This window comes from Neophocaena asiaeorientalis, unplaced genomic scaffold (assembly GCF_003031525.2).
Source record: "Neophocaena asiaeorientalis asiaeorientalis breed wild unplaced genomic scaffold, Neophocaena_asiaeorientalis_V1.1 scaffold91, whole genome shotgun sequence".
Lineage (NCBI taxonomy): Eukaryota > Metazoa > Chordata > Mammalia > Artiodactyla > Phocoenidae > Neophocaena > Neophocaena asiaeorientalis.
In genome coordinates this window covers 14,133,305-14,145,639 of record NW_020173198.1, presented here as the reverse complement: position 1 = coordinate 14,145,639, position 12,335 = coordinate 14,133,305, and the positions used below count along the sequence as shown (strand labels likewise).

General features: G+C 47.5%; 1 protein-coding gene across 1 annotated transcript in view; it reads right to left on the bottom strand.

The window, feature by feature from the left end:
• LOC112399289 (apolipophorins-like) overlaps positions 1–12,117 on the bottom strand; it is a 52,658-nt gene extending 40,541 nt beyond the window's left edge. The window contains exons 1-4 of the mRNA XM_024744363.1: positions 12,063–12,117; positions 6,868–7,028; positions 4,181–4,186; positions 1,582–1,652 (exon numbers count right to left, since the gene is read on the bottom strand). Of these exons, the coding sequence (XP_024600131.1) occupies positions 1,582–1,652; positions 4,181–4,186; positions 6,868–7,028; positions 12,063–12,117 (293 nt within the window). The remainder of the gene's footprint in view (positions 1–1,581; positions 1,653–4,180; positions 4,187–6,867; positions 7,029–12,062) is intronic.
• Positions 12,118–12,335: the final 218 nt, after the last annotated feature.

Sequence of the window (12,335 nt, the reverse complement as noted above, 5' to 3'; positions counted from 1 at the left end):
TCTGCTCCAAGCTGCTCCCAACCTTGCGGCCACTTGGACGAAATGTACCTGTGTCAACCCAGCTTGAATAAACAAAAAGCTGAGTTTCCAAGGGCATCCTGCATTGCAAAGCTTCTCATTTTCCCAGCTCACCAGGGAGGACGCATCCCCCACTCACGCTGTGTATGAGGAAGCTTAAGGCTCAGAGCGCTCAGGGCCACAGCTGGGATTCTAACCCAGGCAGCATGGCTCAGAGTCACAGGTCTCAGGAACCCTGAGCTGGAAGTGTCTGAGACTCCAGTACTGTACAGAGGAGGAAATGGGATGGAGGGAGCTACTGGAGGCGATCACACAGCCAGTCTGCGAGGAGCTGGGACCAGAGTTCTGCCCAATACTCTCTTCCTGCCACCCCTCGCCTGACAACAAGGAGCCTGTGTCTGGTATGGCCTGGTTAGGGAGGGGATGGGGCAGGTCGGGGGTGAGGGCTGGGGGAGTGCCCACCTTTGTCGACAGTGGATGGAGGTGGAAGATAGAGATGCCCCACGATAAAGGAGAAACTGCTAAAACCCCAAACCCCACCAGCTAGCCAGCAAGCAGAATCTTGAGGGATAAAAGTGGCCCTATTGAATCTCCCGGGGAGGCTACCGCCCCCTCTCCAGCTCCCAGTGGAGCCTGGGCCCCCCAACCCTACCCCCACTGGAAGCAGCCCCCAGGGCCTCAGGCCTCGGGCTAGAGAAATGCTAATGGCGCCCGCCCCTTCCAGAATAGCTAGTGTCAGTCTGGTCTCTCAGGAGCTGACAGCCCTGCCCACTCGCATTTCTGACGAGGCGTCCAGGGACAATAGCCCAGGCTGTCCCCTCCGAGAAGACCACCCTAAGCTTTTCAGTAGGGCTCCATCTGCCCCCACAGCAGCATCCCCCATCCCTGTATGCCCACACAAAGGCTTTATTTTTTTAACAAATGAATTTGCAATAAAAAAGGAAGAGGAATCTGTGGAGATGGGCTTGTCCTCAGGCTGGTGGCTGGACTGAGTTTGAGGCCACTGAAGCCGCTGCCGGGAGCCCTGGGAAACACAGCCCAGGGAGAATTCCAGGCTTGGCTGAGTCACAAAGGGGAGCTTGGCTTGGGAAGGGAGAAGCTATGGGTCTCCAGGAAAACCCCCATCTTTGCAGGGGTGGGGAAGGAGAAGGGCAGACCTCAATGGGTGCCCAGTGTCTTCCAGAATGTTCTTAAGGATGAAGGCCAGAGGGTGCTGGGCAGACACAAAATCTAGACATGCTGGGCGTGACAGCCAGGAAAATATGGGGCGAGTTCCTTCCACCAGATAAGGGAAGGCCGCCTGAGGCAATGTGGACTCATTCAAGGCTCCCACATCACGACAGCTCACAATGGTCCTCATCAATGGTCTGGGAGTTTACACGGTCAAAACAAAGGTGGAACCTCTTTGAACTTCAGTCCGAGACAGCCTCTTTCTGCTGCAGCAGGGTCACCCGAATCGGGTTCTTCCAATATAATTTGGTGCACCCAGTGCCCGGCGGCCGTTGGAAGAGGGAGCAGGGCTCACATATCCAGCCCCATCGGGAGCAAGGCCCAGCGTCTTACCTCAAACTCTCTGACTCCTTCAGAACTTCCACCTTGGACCCCAGGATGGATGTCACCTGGAAGTGTTGGAGCTGAAGCAGAAAGCACGGAGAGCTGGTGACCTCTCCTGGGGAATTCCAGGACCGCACCAGCACCGGCACCACCTAAAGTAGTTCTGGGACCCAGCATGACCCACGTGGAGGGTTAGGCAGAGAGATCCATCCCTTGAGCGGAAGGGTCTAGTGTCGGGCTGGTAGATGCCGGATGTCTCTAGGGATAAATAATTTAAATAGCCAGGCACCTCTGCTCCCCACTCAATGTACAGAAAGTTCTCATTAGCTTCTCGTTTTGCCCCAAAAGGCCCTGGAACTTTGAGTGAGAGATTCATATGGCTCCACGGTATAAACAAAACTAAGTTAGGATTGCAAAGCAAACCAAAAAAAAACCATTGTCATCTTGAATAAAAGACTTGGATGTCCCAGTAGCACCATGGTTGCACGTGTGTGTTTGGGAGGGTGAGTGTGTGTGTGTGTACTTATTGCAAAAGATGGGCTCTCTAAAGATGAATAAAATCACCCCTAAAACCTGCATCCCTAACCTGACTGGTTTCATTTTTTTTTTTTAATTAGAGTATTTTTAGAGCAGTTTTAGGTTCATAGCAACATTGCGGGGAAGGTACAGAGATTTCCCATATACTCCCTGCCCCCAAATATGCACAGCCTCCCCATTATCAACATCCCCACCAGCGTGGAACATTTGTTACAACTGAAGAACTTACACTGACACGTCATTATCACCCAGAGTCCGTAGTATACATATGGGTTCCTTGGTGTCATACATTCTATGGGTTTGGACAAATGTATGATGACATGTATCCACCGTTATAGTATCACATGGTTTCACCGCCCCGTGATTTCACTTTTTCAAAGTAACTATTCCTCATTCATCTTGTCTAAAACCTAATTCCCGTCTCCTCAACACCAGCTCCCCTCCCCCGACAGAGGGTCTGTCACCTCCCCAGTAACCCAGGCTTGAAATCTTAGGGTGAAATACAGTTCCACTTGACATTGAGATGTGGTCCAGGACAATGAATCCCTCGGCCACATTACCAATACCGCTTATGTCTGACCACTTGCTTGAAAGCTATCCATGATAACTGTATTTTTAAAGCATATGTTTTAAAAGTTTAGTAGAGACAGGAGAGAGATTTTTTTTAAAAAAAAACTACTGAACTGCACACTTTAAAAGGGTAAACTGGGGCTTCCCTGGTGGCGCAGTGGTTGAGAGTCTGCCTGCCGATGCAGGAGACACGGGTTCGTGCCCCGGTCCGGGAAGATCCCACACGCCACAGAGCGGCTGGGCCCGTGAGCCATGGCTGCTGAGCCTGCGCGTCCGGAGCCTGTGCTCCGCAACGGGAGAGGCCACAACAGTGAGAGGCCCGCGTACCGCAAAAAAAAGGGTAAATTGGGATTTCCCTGGTGGTGCAGTGGTTAAGACTCCACGCTCCCAATGCAGGGGGCCCGGGTTCTATCCCTGATCCAGGAACTAGATCCCACATGCATGCTGCTACTAAGAGTTCGCATGCCGCAACTAAGGAGCCTGCGTGCCGCAACTAAGGAGACAGCAAGCCACAACTAAGGAGCCCTCAAGCCACAACTAAGGAGCTCACCTGCCACAACTAAGGAGCCCATGTGCTGCAACTAAGAAGCCCATGTGCTACAACTAAGAAGTCGGAGAGCTGAAATAAGGAGCCTGTGAGCCACAACTAAGGAGCTTGCCTGCCACAACTAAGACCCGACGCAACCAAATAAATAAATACGAAAAAAAGGTAAACTTTATAGGGTTTTTACAATTTCGGAGAGCTGAAATAAGGAGCCTGTGAGCCACAACTAAGGAGCTTGCCTGCCACAACTAAGACCCAACGCAACCAAATAAATAAATATGAAAAAAAGGTAAACTTTATAGGGTTTTTACAATAAAAAAACAAAACCTAATTTTTTAAAAGGGAATGAAGTCCTGGGGACTTCCCTGGCAGTCCAGCGGTCAAGACTCCCTGCTCCCAATGCAGGGGCATGGGTTCGATCCCTGGTCGGGGAACTAAGATCCTACATACCGTGTGGTGTGGCCAAAAAATTTTTAAAAATAAAAATATACACTTTGAATTAAAATACAACACCAACATATTTTAAAAATAAAGGTGGGGGCAACTTCCCTGGTGGTCCAGTGGTTAAGACTCCACACTCCCAATTCAGGGGGCCCAGGTTCTATCCCTGGTCAGGGAACTAGATCCCACATGCATGCCGCTACTAAGAGTTCACATGCCACAACGAAGAAGCCCGCGTGCTGCAACAAAGACCCAGCGTGGCCAAAATAAATAAATAAATATTTAAAAAGAAGCAAAGCTGGAAAGTATCATATTAAAAAAAAAAGGGGGGGGGGGTAATGACATTCTGCTACATGCTACAATATGGATGAACCTTGAAGACCTTATAAAAGGTGAAAGAAGCCAGACACAAAAGGTCACAAGTTGACCGTGAGTTGTTTGTGATAAGTGACTGCACTTACATGAGACACCTGGAATTGGCAAATTCATAGGGACAGAAAGTAGAATAGAGGTTACCTGGGGCTGTGAGAAGGAGAAAAGGGGAGTTAGTGTTTAAGGGGTACAGTGCTTCTGTTCAGGATGATGAAATGTTCTGGATATGGAGAGTGGTGATGGTTACACAACATTAGGAATATACTTATTGCTACTGAATTGTACACTTGAAATGGTTAAAATGGTAAAGTTTATGTTATGTACATTTTACCACAATAAAAAAAATTTTTTTTTAATCAAAATAAAAAGAAGCCAGGCACAAAAGAGAACATCCTGTATGATTCCATTAAAGAGAAGTTCAGGGACTTGCCAGGTGGTCCAGTGAGTAGGACTCTGAGCTCCCAATGCAGGGGGCCCAGGTTCGATCCCTGGTCGGGGAACTGGATCACACGTGCCATAACTAAGAAGCCTGCATACTGAAACTAGGAGTCCACATGCCGTAACTAAGAAGCCCGCATGCCGCAATTAAGACCCGGCCGCAGCCTAAATAAATAAATAAATATTTAAAGAGAAGTTCAAAGACAGGCAAAACTAATCTATGGTGCTAGAACTCAGGAGAACCTTTGGCAGAAGTGACTGGAAGAGAGAATGAGGGCGGTTATGGGGGTGTCTTGATCTGGGGGTGGCTACAGAGGAGTGTTTAATCAGTGAAATTCATTGTTCTCAATACTTATTTTCACCCTTTTCCCTCAAAAATATATTTAATTGATTGCATCCTGAGTGGCTGTAAATTTTCCATTTATGCCACAAATAGATTTTTTTGTTTTTTGTTTTGGCTGCGCCACGTGGCTTGTGGGATCTTAATACCCCGACCAGGGATTGGACCCGTGCTCCCTGCAGTGGAAGTCCCTGTGCCACAAATCTTTGAAATGAGCCAATTCTTTCTACCCTTGCCAACATTAGACATTATCAATTTTATTAATGCTAAAAACAAAGCAAACAAGCAAATAAAACCGCAGTACACAATTTGCCTTGTGAAAACTGGCCCTGCAGAAAAAACAACTACTAGTGTTTTGATAGACATTAAAGGACAGCAAAGACTAGTAAAGTGGCAGCTCTGACCAGGACTAACATTTTGGGTAGTTTAAGAATTCAGAGGCAGCTCAGAGCCACCCCATAAAAGACCCCATCCGGAGGTCTACATGAAACATAACAAAAGAGTTTGGGTTTTGTTTTTTGTTTGTTTCTTTGCCGCCGCCTGGCTTGCAGGATCTCAGTTCCCCAACCAGCCCTGGCAATGAAAGCGCCAAGTCCTAACCACTGGACAGCCAGGGAATCCCCCAAAGCAGTTTTGAGAAACTCTTGTCAGCAAGTGCTCCAGCCAGTTCAAAAACGCTTCCCAAGTAGGACATAAGACTTTAATGAAAACTAAGAGACCATTTAGGCAGGGTGGGAGGCTTTGTCCAGGAAACACGTGAGAGTCATCAGAAAGGGGACAGAGAAGAATGGGCAGGCATTTCCACTTGCAAGAACATGGAGGAGCTTCAGGAAAATCTTGATGAAAAAGAAACCTACAACCACCAAGAGAATCTACCTCATAATTCCACCTTGACTGAAGCCAGTACTAACACCACCACTGCCCAGTATAGGCATACCTCATTTTATCATGCTTCCCAGATATTGCTTTTTTTTTTTTTTTTTTTCGTTTTTTTTGCAGTATGCAGGCCTCTCACTGTTGTGGCCTCTCCTGTTGCGGAGCACAGGCTCCAGACGCGCAGGCTCAGCGGCCATGGCTCACGGGCTTAGCCGCTCCACGGCATGTGGGATCTTCCCGGACTGGGGCACGAACCCGTGTCCCCTGCATTGGCAGGTGGACTCTCAACCACTGCGCCACCAGGGAAGCCCAATATTGCATTTTTTATTGTACAAACTGAAGGTTGCATCAAGCAAATCTATCAACACAATTCTTCCAAGAACATTTGCTCATTTTGTCTCTGTGTCACATTTTAGTAATTTTAAAAAGATTTCAAACCTTTTCATTATTATTTTGTTAGCATGAGCTGTGTAAGTGATCTTTAATGTTACTATTAGATAGTACAACTCACTGATGGCTCAGATGATAATTAGCATTTTTTAGCAATAAGATACTTTTTATTTAAGGCATGTACTTTCTTTAGACATCATGCTATTGCATACTTAACAGACTACAGTATAGTGTGAACATAGCTTTGATATGCACTGGGAAACCCAAAAACTTGTGTAACTTGCCTTATTTCAATATTTGCTTCATTTCAGTGGCCTGGAACCGAACCTGTAATATCTCTGAGGTGTGCCTATACAAAGGAACCCAGGGGAGGCCTGGAGGCCCCAACCAGGCCTTTGTGTCCACCCTAGTCTGCTCCTTTGTCTACAAGACCTTAACTTGCTTTGACTTTGCTCACCCCTGGGACTTGCAGCTTCCCCAGTTGTGACCCTCAGTCCTCCCAAGGACACAGCCTGTCCCCATCCTGTGGCTCTACTTGCTCCAAGAAATACCCTTCACTCCTTCTTTAACCCCTGCTCCTCCCCGCACTGGACCTACCACGGTACCTCCTACAACCAAAATGGCACCATGTTCCCACGTTACTCTAGAGCCCTCACTCGCTGAATTTGAGCTTCCTCAGAAAGCTCCTCTCCATTTATCAGACAAATGGGAAATTTCAGGGGACTGTGGCTTCCCCTTGGCCGTCCCCCATGTCAACATGACCTCCTGGTTACCCAAAGATACTCACCCGTAAAGCCATCTGGCAGGGGCCAAGCACATCAAGGGTGACCAAGCCTTGGAGACCAAGGCCACTCCCTTCCTCCCGGGCCCCCTGCAGGCTGGTGCTGGTGTTGGTGGAAAAGTGATAGGTGTATCTGGTGCCCAGGGGGAGGTGGGGATCAGCTGAACCTGGAGGGCAGAGGACGCAGTGTCACCTTGACAATCCAAAACCTTTTGAGACTCAACTCCACCTGGACTACTTAGCCATCCTTACTGCCACCTCCCTCTCTCCTTTGGTCTATGAGCTGCCTGCTCCCAGCTCAGGGGAAGGCTGGGTGGCTGCAGACCCCAAGAGAGTGAAGGAGAAAATAAAGATAATAACAATAAGTGCTTAATAAATGTTACCCAGTGTTTCATGTTCTAGGCCCTCTTCTAAGAGCTGTATACACATCAGGGTTTTTCAGCCTCGGCAGTATTAATATTTTGGGCCGTATAATTCTGCTGTGCACTGTAGGATGTTTAGCAGCATCTCCAGCCTCTACCCACTGGATGCCAGTAGCACACCCCAGTTGTGACAAGCAAAAATGTCTCCAGAATTTGCAAAATGTCCCTGGGAGATACAATCATCCTTGCTGAGAACCACTGATCTATTTTATATTAACTTATGGAAGCCTCATAACAACTTTGAGGTGGGCACTCTTATTTTCTCCATTTTACAGAGTTGGAAACCAAGGCTCAGAGAGGTTAACTGACTTACCCAAGGTTGCACAGCTGAGATCCAAACCTTGGCAGTCTGATTCCTCACCTACTGCCTTGGTGGTTATCAGTGGGGGCAGGAGGTGGGTTGGAGAGATTATCCTGATCTTTACAGAAAACAGAGCCGTAGGGCTGGCCAGTCTAGAGGTATTGGAGGTAGTGGGGAGGTGAAGTAGGTGCTCTGGGGAAGATCAGATCTAGGGAGCAGTCTGTGATTCTTTCTTTCTTTCTTATTTATTTTTTTAATTGAAATCTAGTTGATTTACAATGTGCCAATCTCTGCTGTACAGCAAAGTGACTTGGTTATACACATATAGACATTCTTTTCCATTATGGTTTATCAGAGTCTATGATTCTTGAACCTTCTCTTTAGACCAGCGGGCCAATTGCAAAATACTATTAAATTATTAATTATGACACCTCCCCCTTTTCCTGGGCTTGGAATTGAATTAACATTCATTTTAATTTCTTTGTGCTCAAATATAACCACATCTCACATTCCCAAAATGCTTCTTTCCAAACAATTTGCCCCAAGTTTCTCTAATCTACTCTACCCCAAGATGCAAATAGAATCACTTGGCTGAAGTCTTTTACTCCACCTGGAGACCACGAGGTATGAGGAAAAAGCCCAGCGGCCTTAGGGCTGGGATGGCTTAAGGCCGTTCTAAGCTGAGGGTGCTATTTGCTTCTCTAAATGCTGGTGACTTGGTGGCCTTTGCAGAACAGGTCTTGCTCCTCCCAAATGGCCTCCCTGGGAATGTGGCCAAGGCCCTCTGGGGTTGTCCCTCATCACACCTGGCAGTGGTCAGCTTCGCCTCCCCAACCACCTACCGGCCCTGTCTCAGGTTCAGCGTCACCAGAAGTGTAATAAGGTCTCCGGAGAGACTTGCTCACCTGAGCATGAAGTCATGCAAGAGGCCGCCTGCTCCACCGGCGAGTCTGGAATTTCTGAAACCACAAATCAGATGGAAGCAGGGCAAGGCCAGGAGGAGGCACGCGACAGCCCCACCCCGTGGGCTGCTGACCTGCTCTTGAAAGAGGACATTTAAGGGTCCGGGGGCCAAGGGGACAAAAAGAGATAATTCCAGCTCTCCTCTCTCTCATGGGGCTGGGAGTGACCCCCTGCCCCGTCCCCACCCTGCTCTTCCCCATCTTGGGCACTGGCATCACCGTCACCCCATTGCTAGAGCTGGTACCTGGGAGTTGTGTGTGCCTCCCCTCTTTTCCCTTATCATCACCCCAAGTCCCATGTGCCAGCAAATGCTGCCAATTCCATCAGGTCTCCCTCGCTCCCTCCATCTACCCATCCATCCCCCCCTCTATTCATTCCTCCCTCCCTCCCTCCATCCTTCTCTCTCTCCATCTCCATCACCATCACTCTAGGCAAAGCCACATCTTCTCTCACCTAGACAACTGCAGCCTCCTAATTATCCCCCATGTCTACGGTTCATCCCCCACAGTAGTCATGTTTTAAAAGTCTAAATCCAGTCACATCACTCCCTGCTTAACAGCCCCTAAGTCTCTCACCCCACCCACCCCAACCCATATGCACTCATAATAAAAGCCTTCCCATGAGAGCTGGCCTCTGTCTGCCCCTCTGGCCACATCTCACCCCCACTCCTGACCTCCAGCCATGCTGGTCCTTCTCCAGCTCAAGGCCTTTGCACATGCTGTTCCTTCTGGCCTCAACACTCTTCCACCTGCTCTCACATCCTAGGCTCCTTCAGGCCTCAGCATAAACATCTCTCCCCGGCGACTTCCCTGGTGGTCCAGTGGCTAAGACCCGCACTCCCAATGCAGGGGGCCTGGGTTCGATCCCTGGTCAGGGAACTAAATCCCGTATGCCACAACTAAAGATCCCACATGCCTCAACTAAGACACAGCACAGCCAAATCAGTCAATCAATCAATCAATCAATAAAACATCTCTCCCTGACCTCACCTCTCAGTGTCTATCTCTGATACAGACCTGGTAGTCTATCTTAGCATCCTATTCTCTTCATAACGCTTGTGAAACTCTAATGATTTCATTATTTTGGTCACCTTTGTCAAAATTGTATCCCCCAGCCCCTGATCCCCAGGACAGACTGGAATGATTAAATGAATGAATACAACTAACACTTGCACAGCAGTTACCGTGTGCCAAGCCCTGTTCCAACCAATTTATACATTAAACGCCTTCAATCTCCTGAGAGTCCCCTGAGGTAAGGGCAATTATTACTCCCATTTTACAGATAAAGACACTGAGGCATAGAGACGGAGAGCACACAGTTAGGAGGGGAGCCAGCATTTCAACCCAGGCACCCTGAGTCCACAGCCTTAACCACTACATTATCATGAAGGAATGAGTGAGTGAATAAAGGAACAGGTGAACCAACAAAGGCAAGACCCAGAGGCTACAGCAGTAAAGGACGGTTATCTAGTTTGGCTCCCCAGCAGATCTCGTAACACCTCATTTAGCCACCATCTAAGCTGCAGAACAACCAGAGTATGAACAGAACAGCCAGGGACCTCCTCAGGCTGCTGAGGACACTCTGCAGGGCATCCTCAGACCACCTGCCTGGGGAGGGTCAGCATCTCTCCATCTGCCTGTCCCAACGTCACCTGAAAGCCTCCCCATTTCCACCTACTGTCAACTCCTCATTTGTCCTTCCTTCCAACCACACGCCTGGGCATTTCCTGGGCATCATCCATACCCTTCCAGAACAGCCTTAGCCAGGGGTCCATCTGCAGGCATTTTCATACAATGACGTTCCAATAATACCATTTCTATCCTCAAAACCACCCCACTGTGCCTCAACTGGTAATCATTACACATACCACCCTGTTTAATCCCTTAAGAAAAATACACTTGCCCAGAATGGGGGGAAAATGCATTTTATACCATTCCATTTAAACCCTTTGAAATAATAGAACATGTTAGGGTATTTGGCAGGGGTTTTTTCCCCCCTGAATGTTTTGGCTCATCCAACCAAATGCTCTTTGCATTAAAGTAGAATATCAATAGAAAAATCACATTTCAAAGACATTTCAGTCAATCAGTCTCCCTTTCAACTTTCTTTCAACTCTGATCACTTGGACCCTGGGCGTCAGATTGAACATGTGTGTGCATAATTTTTAAACTCCCAGTTGTGTACAGACCCAGCATTCTGGCTTCTTTGCTCCACCGAACCTCTACATCTGCTTTTCCGCCCTGCTATGCGAGGGCAGTGATGCCTACAAGCCCAGGTCCAACACAAGCTCCCAGGAGTAAAGTGTGTTCTCAGAGCATTCTGCTTGAACCAAGTCTGTTTCCCTTCCATTTCTCAAGCACTTAAAAAGACATATCTAAAGTTTAAAAAAGGTTTCAGAAAAACAAAGACCATTCGATGATCCTACTAAATAAATCAACCAAGAAGGGGAAAACAATGAGTGCTGGGAGGTAATAAATCTTTCCGTCACCTCTAGGGAGAGATCTGAAATGGATTGAAATTGATGTCGTCTCATTTCAGAAATGAAATCAAGTCTCATTTCAGCTTTCTCAGATGTCAGTTGTGATCCCCGTTCATTTATATATCCAGCCAGCACAAGATTCACTAAACACCAGCTGTGTGAGAGGCAAATAGGTGAAAATACAGTGAGTAAAACAGCTGTGATCGGACCTGCACTGTCTGGGACAGTAGCCACCAGCCACATGTGAAATGTGGCTGGCGTTATGAAGAAATCTTTAATTAAATTTAAACGAAAAACTGTGCTCAATTATTGGAAAACTTTTAAGTATGTTTGAAACAACTTAGTATACAAAGGTACTTTTTCAACTTGAAATTTTAAGAAATCTAAAAAGAGATCAAGTATTTGCAATGAAAATTTGGCATCCAAATTGAAATATGTTCTAAGTATAAAGTACACACTGGGTTTCAAGGAACAGGAAATATATCTTGTTAATACTTTTTATATCGATTACATTTTCTAATGATATGTTAGATATATTGGGTTAAGTACAATAATTAAATTAATTTCACTTGCTTTTTTTTTTTTTACACTTTTTAAGTGTGGCTGCTTCAAAATTTTAAATTACATATTGGTTTGCATTGTATTTTTAATGGATAGCACTGTCCTGTACCTTCCTGCAGTAAATAGACAACAAATTAAAGTTCATTCCACATTGTTACCCTGCATCGGAGTATTAGTATCCCTGCAGACAGCTAAGCATCCCTGCACCCAGGCTCAGGAGCCTGGAAGTCAGCATTTTCTCACTCAGGATTTCAGATCTGGTCTCAGTTTCCAGAGGATGTTGGTGAAAGTTGGGAGTGAGAGATGAGGGATCCACCTGTAATCTCTCCCTCTTTTGCCCCATGAAAGGCAAAACCAAGGGAGGCAGCAGCAGGACAGGTAAACATACATTTGGCTATAAAAACACTGTCCCCAGTGCATCTGGGCTGCCGCCATTCCACCCCGGAAGGAATAGGGTTGCAGCAGCTTTACTTACTCCCTGAAGTCGCGGCCGTCAGCACCCAGAGCAGGACCAGACCAAGGAGCCCCATGGGCGCTGGCACTGCCGCTGGCCCGAGGGAGACACAGCCAGCCTCTCTCTCCAGAGCGGCTCAGAGCAGCCCAGAAAGGAACCTTCTTTCCCGAAGCGAAGGGCTCAGCTTCAATTCACACTCCCAGCACAGGAGTTGGGGATGGGAAGGGGCGGAGGTGGCTTCCAGGGCGAGGACCCAGCCAGTCAGGAGCCTCCAATAAAGTTCTTAGCACGGGG